The sequence below is a fragment of the Saccostrea cucullata genome, unplaced genomic scaffold (assembly GCF_032062105.1).
Source record: "Saccostrea cucullata isolate Sc308-1 unplaced genomic scaffold, CSIRO_AGI_Scuc_v1 ctg294, whole genome shotgun sequence".
Taxonomy (NCBI): domain Eukaryota; kingdom Metazoa; phylum Mollusca; class Bivalvia; order Ostreida; family Ostreidae; genus Saccostrea; species Saccostrea cuccullata.
This window is the reverse complement of record NW_026936003.1, coordinates 249,466-272,558: the sequence shown is the minus strand read 5'-3', so window position 1 is coordinate 272,558 and position 23,093 is coordinate 249,466. Positions and strand designations below refer to the sequence as shown.

Genomic DNA, 23,093 nt, shown 5'->3' with positions numbered 1-23,093 from the left:
ATCACATTGTCGCGCCATTGACCCTTAATTTAGCTGAATCTCGATGTCGCACGATAATGAATTTTAACTCTTGAAATGCAAGTATAGTTGTTGAATTTGTTATTTGGTAAACTTTTAAACAAAAAAAAAATCAATTGAAGGATGACTTTCTTAACAATTATAAGAAATGGTGGGATGGAAAACCCCTCTGTACAAGAGACCAACTGATGTTACAGTTAATCTTCATATGGAAGTTAATATGTGTGGGGGACATTGGTTCCTAGTGAAACGAGAAAAGAAAAATGAATTCATTCAAATGTGACCTCTCAAAACTCTGCAGTTTTTTTTTAACTTGAAGACTCTTACATATAATACATTTAAATATATCAAAGCAATATTTCATAGTTGTCATGGTGATGTGGCAGTCTGACTAAAGTCAGTCCCTACTATTTCACTGCGTTCGAAGTGAAATAGTTGGGGCTGGCTGTAGTCAGACTGGGTAATGTGGAATATACTGTTAGTTTTCGTTCCACAAATTACGGGAAAAATTGTATACAATTATTGTGATAAATTTTCAAGGGGAAAATATTTGACCAAGTGATTAGCTGCAGATCTGTAGTTGTCCGGAAAAAAAATATATTGACAGACCGGAGAGCAACAGATCTGCAGCTAGTATCGTATAATCTGGAAAATGAAAAAATAAGTCACAGGATGTGATTTTGGAAGACAATGGTATTCAAGAATAATTATGCCAACGTTTACAGTTCAAAAAACAGCGTTGTACTAATTTTACGTTGAACAAACGTAAAAATTATAATTTGATCTGAAAGCCAACTTTAGGCTTACGTTAGAAAATGAGTTGGCATTGGTATGTTAAAATAATGTTGTACATTACGTACGTCGACATTTCAACAAAAAAAAAGTGTCGTACAAAATTAACGTTGGTCCAACGTTACCAAATATTGACTCGGAATAACGTTACGAATCATACATGTAATTGTCCAAAATTAATTAAAAATAAGTTTTGTTATACATGTATACATATCCCATTTTCTCACACTGCCATGAAATTACCAAGTGCATGATTGTAACGATGATAAAGGGAGCGAAAAGATCATGATAAATGATTGTAAAATTGCAAGACTTTTCTCAATATTTATGATGAAACAAAATCCTTGGGACCTTCTTTTACCAAGCAAACAATTTGATTGCACTGCATCTACAGTGCATATTTCTGAAAACATTTTCCAATATGCCAGCATTTAAAAATCATTTCTTTGGTTCCTTTTTAGCTCACCTGAGCTGAAAGCTTAAGTGAGCTTTTCTGATCACCCCTTTTGGAAGCATTCTGCTGTAGTAGATTCTAAATTGTCAAACTTCACCCAAAAGGGTAGGTTGAGACCACATATTACAAAGTATTACAAGGGGGAAATCTGGTGAAGAACAGCATGGCCAAAGCTACTCAGGTGAGCATTGTGGTCCATGGGCCTCTTGTAAAATTATACAATGAAGAAGTATTTATTTATATAAATAGAGTATTTTAGAAAAATTCTGAAAAATATACTATAATTAAATTTACAATCAAAATTGTTTATATGAAGCGCAATACAAGAAATTAAATCTAAAACCGGGAAACATACCAGAATGCCAATTATAGATAGTACTCAAAGAAATTTTTGCATAAATTCAACATTTAATGCAATACACAGTTCCATTTATTCAACAGTATAAAGCACAGACTTGCTAAGGCACTATTACAAATAAAAAGGCTGTACAACATACACTGTATTTGAATTGATTTTAAATTGTCATAATATTGTACCTTATTTATAATTCATTTGATATAACTTAAAATGAACAGCATTAATATGCATTGTTGGAATGTAAATGAAAAAAGTAGAAAAAATAAAATTATCAAATATCAATATAAAATCACAGCTGTATTAAATATAAATACTTCAAATCACATACGGCAAATTAATTTACCTCCACAGTTGAACTTCATGAGCACAAATCTTGGTTCTATTGCACTTTTAACACTAAAATATCATGACCTATGATAAACAGTGTAGTTCTGATATTATTTAGTTTGAGAGCAAATCATTTTAACTGACATTAATTTTGATTTTTATAATTTAAAATATACTTTCACATAATTCTGTTTTGATTGTTCATGTATTAAACTAAGTAAGGAAGACAGGATTTTCTTTTTATCAAATAGTATAAAATTGAGACATGTGGTCACACACATTTGGTTTTAGTAAAGGGGGAATGATTCAACAGCAATGCTTTCAATAGAACACTCGTCAGTGCCCCTCCTGATTCTGAAGTACCCGTCCTCCCCCCAGCCTGTACCCCAGGAGTTCTTTATCGTCCAGAACTTGACCCCAGTGGCGGCGTCCACTCCATACCCCACCAGCAGCACCGCGTGGTTGGTGATCTCAAATGGATTGAATTTTTCCTGGAGTCCTGTGTGAACATAGACTCCTCCTTTATAATGCATGAAATCATTATACACTTCAAAGGACACTGCCATGGGGCCATTCTTGATCAGATTTATCATCATAAGTTCTTCATTACACCTGAAAATTCAACAGAAAAGTTAAGTATACTAGTAGATGGCTGCATGGTAAAATTTAGATAACTGGAAAGAAATGTCATACAAGAAATTGCTGGTCTAAAATATATTTTTGGAATCAATTATCAGGGAATTTTTCGGCAAATTTGTTACTGAAGATGACCAAACCAACAATTTCCTAGTTTTGTAACATTAATTTTGATAAAAAAAAAAAAATGAACAATTAGAGTTTATGTGAAATTCATAGTTAGCGGCAAATTTAGCAATTTTCATTATAAAAAAATTAGTATTTTTAAAGAAAAATTTTTGCCATTTTGTAATGCTTAGCAATTAAAGCCAAGTCATCTTCAGTATGAAATGAAACAAAAGCAATATATTTAATTTTACCAAACCCAACATCTTCATTAAACATAGGTAATCAGAGATTACAGAGCTCACCTCAACAAATGTTGTCTTTTAGTAAGGCAAAGTCACACAATTACCAAACAATGTGTACATTCAATAAAATTTATGCAATTTTGAAATATACTTTGGAATAACATATAAAAACTTCATAGTGTTCATCAGAAAATGTGATCAAAATTCACAATTTTATGAGTTTTCATCACTTGATGCATCATTTGGGCAAGTTTGGTTTATTTAAGCCTTATAGTTTCTTGGTGATAGACCTGCAATAGCTTTTACAATTTTAGTCCATTTAAAATGTATGTCGAAGTTCAGCATCCGAAGCAAGTCCATTGACATACATGTATCATCCATGTGAGTTTGCACAACATAGGGCTAATCATGCTAATAGTGACTTAGAAATGAAACCTGCATAAAAATTTTACCTCTTAACTCATCCAGAAAACCAGAAGTCTCTGTCGAGACTGTAGCTCTACGGGTTTGTACTTATCAAAAACCATTGCACTATTTTATGTATCTTTTTTCTACTTGTGTGCCAAATTTTGAAATCAAACTAAAAAAAGGAGTAGCGTTTTAAAGGAATTTCACAGAAAATTCATTTTTGTAACCATGGTAACACCGTTCATCGAAGTCAAAAACCGATGCACTATTCTATGTATCTTAGTGTAGTCTACTTGTTTGCCAAGTTATTATAATGAAATCAGACCAAAACTGTAGAATGTAACACAATGACAGCCGAGTAGTGTCACAAGAAGGAGCAGTGATTGGGAAGGGCTTGCGCCACGCGCCATAGTCGCATTGAAGTGAAAAATGGCGCATTAAATCAATCAATCATGGCGCCAAGGTGCGCATTTAATTTTTAGCGATGCTGTTTGGAAATATTTTGCGTACAACTTTCTTTCTTGTTTTTACTTTCGTTTTAAATGCAGTCAATTTAAAACAACAAATCTCATTGCTTGAAACCTGTCAAAAAGTACTTCCGGTTAAACGAAGCACATACATGAGGTACAATAACTTCATTCATTTGTATGGTAGGGCTGTTCCCTTTCCAAAACTGTTGTAATTTAAACACAAAATTCGGGTCAGTTATATTCTAAGCAAGTGCTTTTAAATTTGCTGCATTTCATGCTTTGAAAATCGGATTCGGTTAATTAAAAACGTGTTTTGTCTCGTATTTGATATTTGTTTGTCACTTTGTTATTTCTTAAAACGGCCCTTCAGATTACATTGATGGCCCATTTATTTTCGAAATGGCCCATCAAAAATGTTGACAGTTGCGCCATAGTCCCATTGACCATTTTGGCCTTTCCGATCACTGAAGGAGTAGCATTTTAAAGGAATTTCACAGAAAATTCTATTTTTAGTAACCATGGCAACACCGTTCATTGACATTAAAAACCAATGCACTTTTCTATGTATCTTAGTGTAGTCTACTTGTCTGCCAAGTTATATTGAAATCAGACCAAAACTGTAGAAGGAGTAGCGTTTTAAAGGAATTTCACAGAAAATTCTATTTTTAGCAACCATGGCAACACCGTTCACCGAAATCAAAAACCGATGCACTATTCTATGTATCTTAGTGTAGTCTACTTGTCTGCCAAGTTATATTGAAATCAGACCAAAACTGTAGAAGGAGTAGCGTTTTAAAGAAATTTCACAGAAAATTCTATTTTTAGTACCCATGGCAACACCGTTCATCGAAATCAAAAACCGATGCACTATTCTATGTATCTTAGTGTAGTGCTTGTGTGCCAAGTTATATTGAAATCAGACCAAAACTGTAGAAGGAGTAGTGTTTTTAAGGAATTTCACAGAATATTCAATTTTTAGTAACCATGGCAACATCGTTCATCGAAATTAAAAACCGATGCACTATTCTATGTATCTTAGTGTAGTCTACTTGTGTGCCAAGTAATATTGAAATCAGACCAAAATTGTAGGAGGAGTAGCGTTTTGAAAAATTGTTTACAGACAAGATAGAGGATGGACACATGACTATCGCATAAGCTCTTCTAGTCTCTGACCAGTAGAGCTAAAAATGTAGGTCAGATTCAGCATCTGAAGCCAGCCTGGTAGAATGCAACCTTAGATGCATCATCCATGCAACTTTGGTCATTAAAGAGCTCATAGTTACTTGGAAATGAACCCTGCATCAAAAACTTGAACCTGTTCACTCACCCAGAAAATGTAGGTTAGATTCAGCATCCGAAGCAAGTCTGGTAGTATGATCCTATGATGTATCATCCATGCAAGTTTAGTCATTATAGGGCTCATTATAACTTGCTTATAAACCTGCCCCAAAAACATTAACCTGTTCACTCAACTGGAAAATGTAGGTCAGATTCAGCATCTGAAGCAAACCTGGTTATGTGCATCCTTAGATGTATCATCCTTGTAAGTTTGGTCAACATAGGGCTTATAGTTACTTGGAAATGAGACCTGCACCAAAAACATTAACCTGTTCATTCAACCGGAAAATGTAGGTCAGATTCAGCATCCGAAGCAAGTCTGGTAGTGTACATCCTTAGATGTATCATCCATGCAACTTTGGTCAACATAAGGCTTATAGTTACTTGAAAATGGAACCTGCACCAAAAACATTAACCTGTTCACTCAACCGGAAAATGTAGGTCAGATTCAGCATCCGAAGCAAGTCTGGTAGTGTACATCCTTAGATGTATCATCCTTGCAACTTTGGTCAACATAGGGCTTATAGTTCCTTGGAAATGAGACCTGCACTAAAAACATTAACCTGTTCACTCAACCGGAAATTGTAGGTCAGATTCAGCATCCGAAGCAAGTCTGGTAATGTGCATCCTTAGATGTATCATCCATGCAAGTTTGGTCAACATAGGTCTTATAGTTCCTTGGAAATGAGACCTACACCAAAAACTGCACCAAAAATGTTAACCTGCTCCAAAAACATTAACCTGGTCATTCTTTTGCTGAAATTGCAGCATTTGAAACTTTGACCTGGTACAATGAAACACATTAGAAGCATCTTCCATGCATGTCTAATCAAAATAGGACATAGAAGTACTTAAAAAGAAAACTGCTCCAAAAAACTTAACCTGGGACACAGGCGCCGACATCGAGGGTATTACATAAGCTCCCCCAACTTCGTTGAGGTGAGCTAAAAATGTTTAAGTCCAATTCTTGCTGAAAAATTCTGCTTATATGGTATAACTTACGCTCCATAGAATCCCCCCACGTATTTATATCTGTAGGAGTACTGACGTGGACAGCTCTGGTCAGTGGAACACTTTCCGTCCTTTCCTTTGTAAGGATTACATTTCTCCTCCACAAGTCCAAAGTCCTCCGCGTATTTCCCTCCAATTAGGTAAGGGAATCCACCTTCACACCCTATAATTGAAAAGGGTATGTGTAATTGTGAAAGTTTACATGTATACAAGAATAAGTATGATGTAATATAATTTACTCTGTGAAAAGAAAACTGACTTTAAGGTAGGACTAAACACCCGTGGATTCTATTTTAACCCAATTCTTAAAAAGTACTGGAGAAAAAAAGAATAATATTACTATATTGACAACAATGAATGATCCCTGTAAGAAAAATAATAAGTTTTGGCATGTTTGCGTCATATTTTGTGAGAAAATCAGAGAATCCTATATATTGGTCACTTGGGGGCTTACATTTTGGAATGTTTTTATGCTAACTACCGTAAGTGTAATAAACAAGCATGTGACAGTCTGTTATAAAATGCAGTGTAACTTTTGTTCCATACATATTAGAGGAATGATATTTGAACATATCTATAAGGAGTCTTTATTCTTTATGTACTACTAAGGTCAAAGTCATAACAAGAGGTCAAAGGTCAAATATTGTGACGTCATCTACTGAATCTTTAAGTTTTTTGCCATTGAAATTTTTTTTATCGCAAAAATATCTAAAACCACCGGTTCAATTTTCTTTACCTTTACACATTTTATTCTAGGACCCATTTGATTCATTCTGTTGATTTTTTGTAAAAATTGAAATATACATTTTCTCTTAAGAAAACTTAAACTGTCGGATATTTACATGAAAATTTTCAATTCCGACGCTACGTATGTTCTATTTTTACTTAATATTTTACTCAAATTTTCCAGTATCAAGTTGACTTACTAACTGAAAGCAACAAAAAGGTTATCTTTATTAAAAGTATTACACAAATTTGCAGTAGATCAATTGATAATTCTAAAATCAGGCTAATTCTCAAGTCGAATGTCTGATTTTTCAATCTTCTTACAGGGGTCTGATAAGCCATATTTCAGACTATGTGGGCAAGAAATGTGTGGTTGAAATTCTTTCATATCATATATAAAGAGATTTTGTATCCTAGAACAAAATATCAAAGTTTCAGAAAAATTGAATTTGAGGAAAAATTTGGTCTATCTATTGTGTCCTACCTTAAAGTCATCATACACCAAATACTCATCTACAGTATACATAACTGAACTAAAAAAAAATTCTGAGATTTGATCCAACACACAATTATAGTAAATGAAGTATTCCGGTTGGCCAATTCCTTTACTAATACATTTATCTTTTACTGATATAAAAAGGGACTGTTGTGATTACCCTGAGAATATTCGCTGCATTCTACAATGTCTTGAGTGGAGAACACTGGTTGTTCTGTGTTATTGGTCCTCATTCTCCAGCGAGCTTCATTCATACCCAGGGAAGAGAAGGCATAGCAGCTACCACAACCCCCTACAACACATCATCAACAGGTACTTTATTTTTACATCTATATTACAATGGAACAAGTATAATTACATAGGATTTACAATTAAGGCATTCAGCACTAGTCTTTGTCATGTTTGAACTTATAATAAAGATCAGCCTGATGTTGATGTGAATTTATCAGAGCACCAGACCTTGATTCCTGACTGGGGAGACAAATCCTGTAGTTCTCCAATCAAATGACTCGGGTAGTTTTTGGGCTATTCTCTTTACTTCTTCACTTACTGGAGCTGGCTTTGGTATCCTGCCATTGAGAGATGAATCAATTAAAATACTATTACCTTTAATACCTGCAGTAATTAATACAACTGTACATGTAAAATATTTGAACTGTCTTTTTATTATTTTTATGTCAAAAAATTAAAGTGAATTTTGGAAATTTTTTTTGCATCGATCATTAAAGGAATACAAAAAGACATTTGAAATGAAAGTATTTTTTTTTTATTTATTTGAATTTGGTGAATCTAAAAAAATACTTTTCACTATACTGTGAAATCGCTAATTTTTGTGGAGGGTTTTTGTTGTTTTCGAGAGACCTACCAATTTTATAACCACCACAAAATGTAAAATTTGACAGATCAATATTTTTTCCTCAATCCTAAAAATCTGACCCTACGTGCATGATTTTACTGTAAATGCTGTAAAAATTGATCATTAAAGCATATTACCCAATGATTTTTGATTTCCTGCCCCCAGCTCTTTTCACCAGATCTTCGAGTGTCATGTCCTCCATTTCCCTGTAGGCTACAGCCTTCCACAACTTCTGTTTCTGGTTGATTTGGTCAATGAAATCATAATTAGTTCGGAACTTTAAAATTTAACAAGAGGTCCAGGGGCCACAGCGCTCACCTGAGCACATCAGCTAGGAAAAAGCATAAATCATGATTTGGACGAACTAGAATCTACACTACCTGAGGATAATTCTACATAAATATTACTAATTATGGCTTTGAAGTACTTGAAAAGAAGATTTTAAAAGGTTTCCCTATATATTCCTGTGAAATTTTTGGTCCGCTGGGTATTTGAAAATTTGAATCTACACTACCTGAGGATAATTTCACATGAGTTTCATCTTTCCTGGCCCAGTGGTTCTTGAGAAGAAGTTTTTTGAAGATTTTTCCTTCATATTCCTATGTAAAACTTTGATCGGACATTTTGGCCCCATCCTACCTCCTGGGGTCATGATTTGAATAAATTTGAATCTACACTACCTAAGGATAATTTCAGAGGAGTTTCATCTTGCCTGTCTCAATGGTTCTTGAGAAGGAGATTTTTAAAGATTTTTCCTATAAATTCCTATGTAAAACTTTGATCGGCCATTTTGGCCCCACCCCACCTCCAGGGGTCATGATTTGAACAAAATTGAATCTACACTATCTGAGGATGATTCCACATGAGTTTCATCTTTCCTGACAAAGTGGTTCTTGAGAAGAAGATTTTTAAAGATTTTCCCTATATACTCCTATGTAAAACTTTGATCAGCCATTTTGGCCCCATCCTACCCCCAGGGGGATTTAAACAAACTTGAAATACTATCTGAGGATGATTCCACATGAGTTTCAATTTCCTGCCCAGTGGTTCTTGAGAAGAAGATTTTTAAAGATTTTTCCTATATTTCCTATATGTAAAACATTGATACCCTACCCCCGGGGGTCATGATTTGAACAAATTTGAATCTACACTACCTGAGGATGATTCCACATGAGTTTCATCTTTCCTGGCCCAGTGGTTCTTGAGAAGAAGATTTTTTAAAAATGCCATTAATTTTTCTTAAATTCATAATTATCTCCCCTTGGGAAAGGGCGTGGCCCTTCATTTGAACAAATTTGATTCCCCTTTACCCAAGGATACTTTGTAGCAAAATGTGAAAAGTTCAAAAAGCGACAACAACGACGACAGACAACGGACAAATTTTGAAGATTTAGGTGAGCTACAAAGCAATAAGATATACTTCAAGGACAGGGTTGTCCCTGAGAATTGAAATAGAAGGGGACAATAAGAAAGTAGAAGGATTTAAAATTGGGTTCCTCTCTTAATTGGGAGTTTAGCAGGAATAAAAAAATTCTCAGGGTATTACACTATTTTAGATTGGGAAATTCCCTGGCACCTGGATAATCCTGCTACAGGGAGTTAAGTATTTCTATAAATTTCTTTAACCATGTATGTTTTGTAACCCATAAATAGCAGCCTATTATTAGGATCCTAAGTGAGAATTTAAACATTGAACATACTCAGAAGAATGCCTCTCTGGAATGACATGATACTTTGGGGGTACAGGTGTGGTTTTCTGTCCCTGGAAACAGGCCCAGTTCCTCTCCAGCACGTCGTGTGTCCACCCTGGCAATGTTTTCCCACACTGGCTGGTCACATGACTCCCATTTTTTTGATAGGCAGAAAAGGCAAAATATTTTCTTCCTCCAATATTAACTTCAAATCCCTGTAATCGAGTGAATAAAATATTTAATTTGATGCTCTATAACAATTTCATGGAAAATTGATTAATTATAGCATTCAACATTCCTTGTCAACTTCAGAATGACTTTTTTAAAAAGGAATCATATAAAAATTTTGAAAGTACATATGTAATCCTGTCTTATATCAAATAAGGACAAATAATACAACCCTTTTCCAAAAACCATAATATTATTAAAACATTATACATGTATTGTCATGTAATGTAAATAGATTATGTATGACCATATAGCTGTTGCTCTTAATTCTTTTCATTCAAAATTTTACTGCAAGTCCTCCAATAAAGTGAAAAAAAATATTGTACAGTTTTTTTTTTTTTTTTTTTAATTATTGTGATAACAGGAAGGTAGAATTTTGAACAGATCAACATCATATAAAGTTTACAATATCATAATATTTTAGGAATTTGATTACTACAACCAAATTAATTACATGTCCACTAGGCATCACCGCTTCTTAATTCATGTTGACTGTTTAAAATTCCATTATGGCTGCATGGAGAAAGGAGTCAAAATGTAATGTGTACATATTTCTGTTACATGTAATTATACTGTATATACATATTAAATTCCTTATAATCATGATAATTTATACCTGGTTGTAGATGAGTGTCCAGAATCCAGTGTTTCCTTGGTCATCTATGGCCACATCAGGGAACTTCAAGGTCACATAAAAAGTGGATTCCGCTGTGAGAAAAAGAAAGCTGCATCAACAATTTTACTTCTTAAACATTAATGTCAATGATGTAAACCTCTCAATGGCTCTCATAGCAACAAGTCATATATCTTTAAATAAAAAACCTGCATCAATACATACAACTTTTACAGTATGCTTCATTCTAGCATCAATTGAATAGAAATTAATTTTCTGTTTTTGGAAAAAGGATGGAATGGAGGTATTTAATTTATATATATGGAGCTTAAAAGTACACAAATTGATTTGATGTACTCTGTCCAATTAATTAACACCAGGAATAAAACTTGAAATGTTGAGGAAAATTCACGAAATTTTCTTTCCAATCTCTAAGCTGCATGTCATGCAGATGTCTCAATCAACATTAACTTTCTGTGTTCAGTTGTTCAAAATGATAAGATTTTACAATCACCTAGCTAGGATATATATTTTCATCAGCTATATTTATTATTTTGAAATAATTAAAAACATAATTGTTAGTGAAAATATAAAAAATCTCTGGTTGTTTCATATAGCTGCAGAACTGTTAAGCGTTATGGTTTTGTATATTAGTCTTTGACCATAATGCTACAGATCCCGTTATGCAAAAAAGGTGCAATTTAAGGCGCAAGATTTTTTGCGCACTTTTGGGGAGAAATTCTCAACTTTCCAGCATATTGCATGGTCAATCAACTACCGTTCACTCCCTAATTTTAGACACCAATCTGTATATTTTATCCACCTCCCAATCCTTTATAGTAGTCTCTACAGGCGATATATAACTTGCAGTCGCTTGAGGTAAATTTTCAGCAATCCAACAGCTGTTTATCAGTTGCAGGGACGACTAAAAAGGGTTGGGAGGTGGATAAAAAAATATAGATTGGTTAAAGAATGTGTCTAGAATTAGGGTCCGAGTAAAAAATAGCTGATGTGAATAATTTTTACCCAAAAGTGCGCAAATCTTGCGCTGTAAATTGCACCTTTTTTGCATAAACAGGATCTGTACGGTCAAAGACTAATATACAAAACCACAACGATATAGTTCTGCTTAAGTTAACATTCCCTATGATATCGGAGTGTCCAGTAGTAATGTATTAACTATATGTGTCATAATTCTCACTCAAGTTCTCTGACTCAACAACTGGTGAGTATTATTCAACATTACTTCTCCAGTTTACCTAAAGCTTCTGAATCGCACTTGATGGTCTTGTCATGCCCCCTGCTTCCAACCTGGAACATCCATCTTCCTTGAACATCTTCGTATGTGCAATTTGCTGGAGTATCTGCAAAAACTGCAGCAAAGAAAGACAGAAAACACACGAAGAACAACATACTACTTCTCTATCCCTCCCCGTTCACCTGACTGAAGTAACGATGTTCCTGTCACATGCGATTTCGTCTGCACAAAATTAATATGATTATATTTTTACGATTTGTATGTTGAGTACCCAAATTTATACTCTGTTTGAAAACCCCCCAGACAATTTAGCTTTTATGTTTTAAATTTTATAGTTATCAGCTAGTATGCTTGTAGATTTGACCTTCAAATAACATGGTAAATTATTTTTAAAGGACTAAAGAGTGTAGAGTCCTTTTTCGTTTTGTCTAATGCAGACTCTAAAAGAAAGGTGTTATGACCTTGCCCTTTGTCATGTGATTAATCTGTCTGTGTGTCGCAGGAAGAAACATCAGAAAATAAATATTGGATTGGGCATCTAGTTTTAGAGACAAAATGTTGGCCCTATTTCAAAGAATTCTAGATTGGTTCAAAAGTTTATTTTGGAAGGAAGAGATGGAATTAACTTTAGTCGGGCTCCAGTACTCAGGGAAAACAACATTCGTTAATGTCATAGCTGTAAGTGTGTAACTCCGCCTACAAATGATAATTATTTTTAATCCTGGTTTTATGTCATGTAAAATATGTAACGAATGGATTTAAATTTTATGTCATTTTTTTTTCATATAAATTGATGAATTTTTTTGTGTCTTGAATTATGCACATTTTGAAGGTTCAGATAATACATGTACATGATGTACAAATACACAAGTATTACAAGTGTAACAGGAAAGGAGAAAATGTATGGCTGGACCGCGAATCGAACCTAGGACCCCTGCATCACTAGTCATATACTCTACTAACTGGTCTCTCCAGACAAATTTCCATGACCCAAACCATTACTTGAAATTCCACCCTCCTTAACAGCTTAAAATGTTTTTCGCTCTCAAAGACTCAACCCTATTAAGTTCTCATTAGCCCCCTAGTAGGAATTCACCTGCAGTTCCTGGGGTGTTCAATAGCACCAAATCTGTTACAGGAAAGGATATAATGTATGGCTGCACTGGGAATTGAACCCAGGTCAACTGCATCACTAGTCAGGTCAACCGACTGAGCTATCCAGGTGACATCCATATCAATTAATTTTGTAAATGCCATTGCCATTCCACATGAAAAAAAAAAATATTGAAAAAATAAAAGATTTATTCACTTAACTGTGGTCTGAAAACCAGCCAGAGAACTTACTAAATAGTTTCTTCCACCTGTTTGCATTCAAACAAGTCAGCATACTTTCAATGCCATCAATCATTTACAATATCATCCGATTTGGCTGGTACAAATGCAGGCCTCTGAATTTCATTTTTAAAGAGGGCGTTGCCAGACACAGTCATTTTTCCAAGTTAGCTTTAATCTGTTTTTTTTTTGTAATGTTTATTAATGAGAATAAATATATATATATTTTTTAGAATAAATATTTCTAGTCGCATTCTAATTCATGGAAAGTTCTAGCATCATCTGTAAATTTATTTTTTATCAAGTATCTGATTTTCATTCTACTATGCTGAGTCAGCCCAAGCCAAAAAAATGCACTTTTTTTGCATGTTTAACTTTGAAGATATATAAAGCTGTACAATTATCTTCAGGTTTGCCTTAATACTTACTTCCTTTTTATCTTCCTTTGTTGATATTTTTTGTAATTCCACTGTTAAAGTATTTGACATAAAAAAGTTCAAGTCAGAAACATGAAACCTGAATTAAAATTTGTTATAGATCTGAATAAAGAATTTATGCCAGATGTTCAATTTTTCCACTTTGATCTTTAAACATGTGGTTTTAATACTTACATAATTCAGTGAAAGTGTGAAAAGGAAATGCTTCATGTTAATTCTTCAATAGGGAAATACTCCTTGCGCAAACTGTTCAGTATAGAGGTTGCATTATATACCCTTCTCACATTCTGAGAGATTTCAAAATGTATGCATAATATATTGTTTATATATCACAACTATTTTTCATGATTTTAAATGTATAACTTAAATCATGTTGTCACTAAAATAATGGTATCTGTACTTTTTTTTCACAGTCTGGGCAATTCAGTGAAGATATGATTCCCACGGTTGGTTTTAATATGAGAAAGATTACAAAAGGAAACGTCACAATAAAGGTAAACAAATTAAATACTGACAATCATCACTGATCATTGTCAAATGTTTTGTATTATAAGCATGATAAGACTAAGTATATTATGTCAAATTGATGAATGAATGTTCTTACAGCTGTGGGACATTGGTGGACAACCAAGATTCAGAACAATGTGGGAAAGATACTGCCGTGGAGTTAATGCTATTGTGTAAGTTTCTACACTTTTGAATTCAGTATTTCAATACTGTATACAGGATTATTTTCGCCCCATGTTATTTTCACCCTTTCACACTTCCAAACAATTTTGCCCCTTTCAAATTCACCCAGTTATAGTTTTGTTTAAGAAATTATACTGTATTCTATGAGTTTGGCCTGTTTTAAATTCGCCCAAATGAGGGTAGGGCGAAAGGGGTGAAAATTTCCCTGTTTATGATGCTTTGGAGGAAGTCTACTTTGAAGGATATATTGAACAATCAAACTGAATTTAGTTCATCATGATGTGACTCACTTACATTGTGTCATACAACAATTGATAATTTTCTGGAGCATGTTCAGTTTATGGTGCAAAAGTCAACGATATTCTTATTAATAAGTTAATGTACATGAGAGGAATTTGAGAACTTTGCATGAAAATAGCTGTAATACAATTTACCCAAGATGCCTATGGGTCAGCTGCCACAGTGCTCATGCACCTGAGGAACTTAAGCATTAGCATTCCTTCCTTTTATGAAGTATTGTGAAATTAAATCCCATAAATATTTTTTGAGGGACAGACAGAAGGCTGAACAATCACTGGACAATAAGTGAACATTAAAAGCTCACCTGAGCTTGTATCACAAGGGAGCTAAAAACAAGAGATTTGATTTGTAGATACATGGTAGATGCTGCAGATCATGATAAGATAGAACCCTCAAAGAATGAGCTCCATCACCTGCTAGACAAACCCCAGCTTCAGGGTATTCCAGTATTAGTGTTAGGTAACAAGAGGGACTTACCAGGGGCACTAGATGAAAAGGAGTTAATAGAAAGAATGTAAGTTTTACTTTGTATAAGCTTTTCTCAATTTTGGCCAAATATGATGAATGTTATAAATATCCAAGGCCAAACTAAGGAATGCAATAAGATTAATTTTTTGTCTCAATATAATGAATGTGTTTATGATCTAATATGAACATTTCTATATTCCTTTTATTTTTTCCAGGAATTTATCGGCCATTCAGGACAGAGAAATCTGTTGTTATTCTATATCCTGTAAAGAAAAAGAAAATATTGGTAAGTAAATGTACTAAGTAAATGTACTTACTGTAAATACAGAAGATATGGATACTAGAATAAATATATTATGTAAATATAGAAAATATTGATAAGTAAATGTGTACTATGAATACCATACCAAAAATATTGGGAAGTAAATAAATACTGTATGTGTACATAGTTTGGTAGGGATGTGCGATTTTATCGGTATACCGGTATATCGCAATTTTTTGTTGCGTGATACGTATCCCATAGAGAGTCATATACCGGTCTTTAGATACATATTATAAAGTCCAGAAATTATTCATTTATTTGTTCAATATTTCAAATTACAATTAAAGAAAGAATAAAAAATGTTGTAAAAAGTGAAAAGAATGGCATTTTACCGTCCAAACATAATGGATTTTATATACATAAAAGTTTTAAGAAGGTAAAATTTTGTTTTTCTTGCATATTTTTTTGGAAAAATAATGACTTTTCATTTAAAATCATTGTAAAAACTGCTTTAAGAAATATCATGTTATTATCGTGATATTGCGGGAGAAAATCGTGATATATCGCGAAACGAAATTTTTGGCGATACCCGTCCCTATAGTTTGGTGTATTCAAAATTTAGCGCAATCAATGGTTATGGAGTTGTTGGCATAATCATGAATTAGCGCTACACGTGTCTGTGCTGTATATTCTACCTATAAATTATTTCTTGGCGGTATTCATGAATTAGGGCATCATTGTCTGCGCCGTCAAAGCCGCTAAAATATAAAGCCCGCTATTTTAAGTACACATACAGTACTTCTAGATGTAAATTATTAGTAAGTAAATTATTAGTAAGTAAATGTATTTAGTGAACAAATGTGATGAATTCATTTGCAATAGTTTCTCGAAAAATGACACAGTGTGCGTCTTTTTACACATTTTATAAGAACTTAAAAAAAGAACTGTTTTGATTATTAAGCATTATATTTTTTTTTTTTGCAGATATTACATTACAGTGGCTAATACAGCACTCAAAATCTGGACGATAAGACAACATGCAGAGTAGACAACAGTTTTTTCCTTTATAAAATACCAATGCATTATGGACAACAAACAAAAGACTTGATAGACTCAAAAAGTTTTCTGACAGAAAAAAAACAGGGTTACTGCCCTTTGCTTGTCGGTGAGCCTTCCAAACAGATGAAGATTCAAGTAAAACAGTTTTATCGTGGGTATTTAGCACAAACTAAGTTAAAGACATTGAATGTTGTGTATTATTTGATACAAAACTATTTGCGTGATTGTTTACACTATGTATATATGTATGGGCTGGATGTATTTTTTTTTGGTTGCTTTTTTTAAATAAATCAATAATGCAAAATATGTATATTAAGCTGTGTATGGAGTATGTATGTTTTTGGAGTCTACATGTAAGTGTAAAGGCAAAAGTAGAAATGTTTTGAAAGTTATTTTGATAGGAATGCAAGGGAACATAATACAGAAGGGAAAAACAACCTGTATGCAGTAGCTTCAGCATGTTTTTTTTTTTAATTATTGATGTATTGAGTCAGTTTGGTAGTTGAATGCTTTGATGCTTGTATTGAATTTCATTTGATCATAAATCATAACAATTGAATAACCATTCCAAAACAAAATGTAATTATATTTGGTGTATTTTGAACATAGCTGTAATTAAGCTTTCCCTTAGGATTTCAGAGTTGCAGAAAAAAAATTGTTTGAATTGAAGTTGTACTATGTGTTCTGAGTTTGTTAACTTATGTTTGAATACAAAGTTTGACTTTACAACTGAAACAGGTACATAGTAAGTGCAATATTGATGAAGAGGAAAAGTTCGCATTTAATAAAGGTTGATTATTAATTCTTCTATTCCTGAAATGTATTGTGGCAAAATTGGGTGCACAAAGGTACTAATGATGTAATTTTTTTAGCAATACTTTTCTGAAGAACATTTTTGAGCTTGGTGAGAAACTAGAAGTATAAAGCAAAAGGTTAGATTGTAAAGAGTATTTTCTATGAGAGAAAAAGGAATGGAAAATTTTGACTAGATTTTCATGAAGGAGTAATATAAGTATTGATAGATATGCAAAACATTTAATGTTAGTATTGGTTGTATACATATATGTTGTAAATTGGAGAGCTGAACAATATGATTACAAAATTCTTGTGAAAATGGTATCTTTTCCCGTATTAAAGTAAAATTATTTTGTTTACCATACTGTTCTTTCACTGATTTGAATAATTCTCTTTAATTTTTGCCATAGTTTTTCAGAATGTCTTTATGTTGGTGTTAGAACATATTATTACATATACAACAGGTTTCAGCATACCAGGTATATTTTGATTTTATTGGTATTTTCAGTAAGATATGTACTACCTATTAATCTTTATGAAGACCAGGAATTTCACTACTGATTATAAAAAATATCAATAAAATTGATTACGCATGCACACACCAATCTTGTATAAAGCATTCTGTTATTCTCTATATAAAGCAGAAATTTTAGAAGGGATTCAATTTTTAGCTCTACTGGTCAGAGACCAGAAGAGCTTATGCGATAGTAATGCGTCCGTCGTCCGTCCGTCTGTCTGTCTGTCTGTCTGTCTGTCTGTCCGTCTGTAAACAATTTTTCAAAATGCTACTCCTCCTACAGTTTTGGTCTGATTTCAATATAACTTGGCACACAAGTAGACTACACTAAGATACATAATTCTGTGTATCGGTTTTTGATTTCGATGAACGGTGTTGCCGTGGTTACTAAAAATAGAAATTTCTGTGAAATTCTTTCAAAATGCTACTCCTCCTACAGTTTTAGTTTGATTTCAATATAACTTGGCACACAAGTAGACTACACTAAGATACATAATTCTGTGTATCGGTTTTTGATTTTGATGAACGGTGTTGCCGTGGTTACTAAAAATAGAAATTTCTGTGAAATTCTTTCAAAATGCTACTCCTCCAACAGTTTTAGTCTGATTTCAGTAAACTTGGCACACTAGTATTAAGATACACAATTCTGTGTATCGGTTTTTGATTTCGATGAACGGTGTTGCCGTGGTTACTAAATTTTCTGTGAAATTCTTTCAAAATGCTATTCCTTGTACAGTTTTAGTCTGATTTCAATATAACTTGGCACACAAGTAGACTACACTAAGATACATAATTCTTTGTATCGGTTTTTGATTTTGATGAACGGTGTTGCCGTGGTTACTAAAAATAGAAATTTCTGTGAAATTCTTTCAAAATGCTACTCCTCCAACAGTTTTAGTCTGATTTCAATATAACTTGGCACACAAGTAGACTACACTAAGATACACAATTCTGTGTATCGGTTTTTGATTTCGATGAATGGTGTTGCCGTGGTTACTAAAAATAGAAATTTCTGTGAAATTCTTTCAAAATGCTACTCCTCCTACAGTTTCAGTCTGATTTCAATATAACTTGGCACACAAGTAGACTACACTAAGATACACAATTCTGTATATCGGTTTTTGATTTCGATGAACAGTGTTGCCGTGGTTACTAAAAATAGAAATTTCTGTGAAATTCTTTCAAAATGCTACTTTCTACAGTTTTAGTCTGATTTCAGTATAACTTGGCACACAAGTAATCTACAATAAGATACATAATTCTGTATATCGGTTTTTGATTTCGATGAACGGTGTTGCCGTGGTTACTAAAAATAGAAATTTCTGTGAAATTCTTTCAAAATGCTACTCCAAATACAATTTTAGTCTGATTATAATATAGATGTGGCATGCAAGTAGACTGCACTAAGAACATATAGAGACTTAATCAAGGATCATTATTCTATTTATTGCTTTTCAAAAGTTTCAATTTCCAACTGCTTAAGTACTTTTCTCTTCCTTTGCTATAAGTACAAACCAGTAGAGCTTCAGTCTCGACAGAGACTTCTGGTTGCATTCAAGTAATGGATTTTAGATCTCGATTTATACATCCCTAGTAATTTCTTCTGCTTCAGTGGTTACCATTATATATCTAATTTTTCATAAAATCATTTAGATTACTTTGGGATAAAATTATATATTAATTTTTGGGATAAATTATTAAATTTGCATCTTGCTAGAATTTTAATTTTATGGAATTGTAAATCAAAAAAAAATTATTTCTTGGAATTTGTTTAAAAAAAAAGCCTGATTCTATTGTAGTGGATTAATCTGGTTACAGTCCAAGAAATTGCAGGTAATTTTAATATCTTTAAAATGGAACATGATTACCTTATATTTGAATAATAGTCATTAATGTTCAGTGTGTAAGCTTTATTTTTTGTGTGACTCAAGACTTTCGAACAAATATTTCGTCTTGTGCATAAATATTATTTATTATTAAGCTATTCACAACTGTAGAATTTCATCAGAATAAGTATACATTTTGTTTTGTTAATGTGTAAAACATTGATATATTTCTATGTTATTTAATAATAAAAAACCTTTTTTCAGTACATTACTGAACATTTGATTGATTGTTTTCCTTTGCAGAAATATTGTTTGAAAATCAAGTGAAACAAGTATGAAACAATAGGAATAATACAAAATGCAGTTTTGCCTCCAGGCTATTATTACCACAACAAAAAAAATCCTGTAAGATAGCTAAGTGTTGTAGCAAAGAAAATGAATTCGTTGTCTTCAAACCAGATCTCATTGAATTAAGCTAGATTCCAGGCCCCTTGTCACGGCATGCGTTGGAATGATACAGGGATCCCTCACTGCTCCGTGGCCCCGAATGCGGAGTAAAGGGACATAAAACAACATGTAGTCAATCTCTAGATCATTGTATAGATAGAACTCTTCAAAAAATTGGTTTAACAACATTCAGGTCTTTTCTATATACATGTATACTTACAGATAAAGGACTTCGTAATGTTCGACTATACATGTGTTTATTAGTAGCTAAAACAACACCGATAAAGTTCTACTACATGTACAATGTAATCTAATATGTGTCCTATACTAATAAATTTTGTGAACTAAGTTAAAGACCAGAACTCCCTCCACCCACTCACCCACTAGGCCCCAGACAATGCTTCATCCAGAACCCACTGCCAATTAACTTTTTGAGCCCCCCCCCCCCCCCCCCCCCAAAAAAAAAAGTTAAATTCCTTGATCCTCTCCTGATAATTCTCGCTAACCAAGGGTTCCTGATTTGCTCCACTCCTCACAATGAAGAGGGAAAAACCGTATTCAAGTTTTAAAAATAAACTAAACAAAATAAGCCTGCAAGAGAAAAGGTGATTTTATTAATAAAAAAAATCATATACATGTGTAATCATGAGAACATTGCAATAAATAATAGGATTTGTATCTTAGTTTAGGAATTAACTGAATTGTTTTAAGTTAAAAATCCGATTAAATAGTCCTATATTGTAGAAAGAATCATTATTATACAATATTCATATACATAATCGTTTGAACGGTTGGTGCTTGGGCTTTTATATTCAACAAGTCCTTCTTTGAATAACAACATTTTTTTACCTATATATGAGTTTAACTTGCATTTGAGAAACTTGAAACTTCGCCATAAGCTGTCATATGCATGCCGGGAGGGGGAGGGGATAAGTGTTTCACAAACGTATAACGTATTTTCATCAATGCTTTACATGGTTCGAAATTAAATTAATGGTTTATTTTTAATCGGATTTATCCCTCATTTCCCTTGCAGCATAAAATACACTTGATATTTTTTTCCCATTCTGCTTGAGAACTAATAGCCATTAATAAAAATACTTTATTGGAAAAAATTTTGAATAGAGGAAGATTTATGTTTAAAAGACCAGGAAGGAAACGGATGAAGAATGTGAAGTTAAATCTCTCGTGCTCGCTCTTAAATATAAAAATAGAACACTCGCACTTGTCTCGATATACATGTAAATGACTTCCAAATATAAATGACACGTTTTAGAAAGTTTGTTTCACTCAATGCGTAAAAATTCTGGAACATTTTTTTTCGTCACGACGGAAAAAATGAATCTCTATTTATATTTGTATTTGCATGCGGAAGAATACATTAATGTACAGAGCAAACATTCGTACATTTCATTTTTTGTAAAAATATCTCTGAAAGAATGTCAAACAAATTTAATTCTCTTCCAGTCCCAATTTTTGCTCCACACAAAAATATCAACTGCTGTAAAATAAACGCATGACGTGTGTGTCAACCACACAGTGCATGTACGTAGCTTCTCAAAACTTTAAAGAACTTTCTTTAAAACAACAGTCTGTATATCACAACATTTTCAAAGTCAATAACATAAAGTCATTAAACGCATGACTTATCTGTGCACTTTATTCAACTATTCCTCATGAAAAACTAAATATTTGGTATTTGATATGAAAGAAAACAGTTACTGCTTCTTCAGTAAAAATGCAATTTTTCAGATCTTGTGACTGGTCATTACTTTGTTAAATCCTCATAGTTGAACACACAACTACTCTGACATTGTTCAAAATTGAAGAGATATACTGGACTTTTTTCAGAGACAGCATATCTGTAGTCTTATAGATCTATATCGTCTGATTGGACATCAACCAAATACTTTGTTAAAAATCTCTCTGATTCATAAAAGAACTTTAAAGTTTATATTTTTTAAAAAGTCTAACTGACAACAATCTGTTGGAATTTCAATGAGTAAATTATGCTCCTTTATTAGTCGATCTGTTTTGACTGGGTATATATTCACAGGGATTAGTAACATATCTTACATGTACTTGATTTTACGTGATCTTATATACAAAATGCATATCATATATAGTGATAACGTAACTTAATCAAACACTTGTTTTACCGACCGCTGTGGGTATATTCCAGTGAAACAAAATCTATTCAAAAACTTCCTCATGAAAAAAGAAAAAAAAACACATCTTGCTGTGGAATTTAACTCGAAACTTCTATAAAAATATCATTTATTAATAAGAGATACTCGCGATCTTAATATGTATAATAATTCGATATTTCCAAATACACTCGAAATAAATGACATATTTGGACAATTACACCGTAAAATGACAGACAAGATGACTTTAGGTTTTCCATCGGCAACGTTCCATATTTATGTACTTTAGTAAAATTCCACTATCCTTTACTCATTGTGTTTACATGTCTTTTTATCAACTTATTAGACACACAAATGCATTTTCTGAATACGATCAGTTTTCAAATCAAAAAAAATAGTATTCTACTGACAAATAACTTGACTATACCCGGGGATTTCTAAATCAGCACATCATACATTTTATTTTTTTTAATAAAGACTTTGTTTGCAAATACAGCAAATATCTAGTCACATTTTGACTACCATGTATCAAACCAATTGCCAGGCTTTATTTGTAAATTGAATTTGTCTAACTGATCAATGCATGCATTGGGCGGGTGTGATCAGTAAGAAGAAAGCTTACTCCTCCTAGGTACTTGATCCCAATCTGGAGATTTCCCGGGATCCGTGTTTTATGGTTTGTTTACAAATTTGTATCGTTTAAAATATTTTTGAGATGGATCACTGTTCGCTAGCTTTTTCTTTTTCATTACCTCAACTGAGCTTTTAATCTTCGTTTACGCG

General features: G+C 33.0%; 2 protein-coding genes across 2 annotated transcripts; one reads left to right on the top strand and one right to left on the bottom strand.

Moving 5' to 3' along the window:
* Window positions 1-1,671: 1,671 nt before the first annotated feature.
* On the bottom strand, window positions 1,672-12,267 carry LOC134244531 (dipeptidyl peptidase 1-like). The gene is made up of 8 exons (XM_062726793.1): window positions 12,032-12,267; window positions 10,776-10,867; window positions 9,933-10,146; window positions 8,378-8,528; window positions 7,844-7,953; window positions 7,545-7,676; window positions 6,154-6,325; window positions 1,672-2,561 (listed from the first exon to the last, which is right to left on the bottom strand). The coding sequence occupies exons 1-8, from the start codon at window positions 12,183-12,185 to the stop codon at window positions 2,237-2,239; spliced, it is 1,350 nt and encodes a 449-aa protein (XP_062582777.1). The 5' UTR covers window positions 12,186-12,267; the 3' UTR covers window positions 1,672-2,236.
* A 233-nt stretch (window positions 12,268-12,500) lies between these two features.
* LOC134244530 (ADP-ribosylation factor-like protein 8A) lies at window positions 12,501-17,132 on the top strand. The gene is made up of 6 exons (XM_062726792.1): window positions 12,501-12,708; window positions 14,213-14,293; window positions 14,406-14,479; window positions 15,142-15,303; window positions 15,473-15,543; window positions 16,504-17,132. The coding sequence occupies exons 1-6, from the start codon at window positions 12,586-12,588 to the stop codon at window positions 16,548-16,550; spliced, it is 558 nt and encodes a 185-aa protein (XP_062582776.1). The 5' UTR covers window positions 12,501-12,585; the 3' UTR covers window positions 16,551-17,132.
* The last annotated feature ends 5,961 nt before the right edge of the window (window positions 17,133-23,093 follow it).

Coding starts and splice junctions, on each gene's coding strand:
- LOC134244531 (XM_062726793.1), bottom strand. CDS start 12,185: ATGTTGTTCTTCGTGTGTTTTCTGTCTTTCTTTGCTGCAGTTTTTGCA. Junction 10,868..12,031: donor GTGCGATTCAGAAGCTTTAG/GTAAACTGGAGA, acceptor TTTTTCTCACAG/CGGAATCCACTTTTTATGTG. Junction 7,677..7,843: donor CTCCCCAGTCAGGAATCAAG/GTCTGGTGCTCT, acceptor GATGTGTTGTAG/GGGGTTGTGGTAGCTGCTAT.
- LOC134244530 (XM_062726792.1), top strand. CDS start 12,586: ATGTTGGCCCTATTTCAAAGAATTCTAGATTGGTTCAAAAGTTTATTT. Junction 12,709..14,212: donor CATTCGTTAATGTCATAGCT/GTAAGTGTGTAA, acceptor TTTTTTTCACAG/TCTGGGCAATTCAGTGAAGA. Junction 14,294..14,405: donor AAGGAAACGTCACAATAAAG/GTAAACAAATTA, acceptor ATGTTCTTACAG/CTGTGGGACATTGGTGGACA.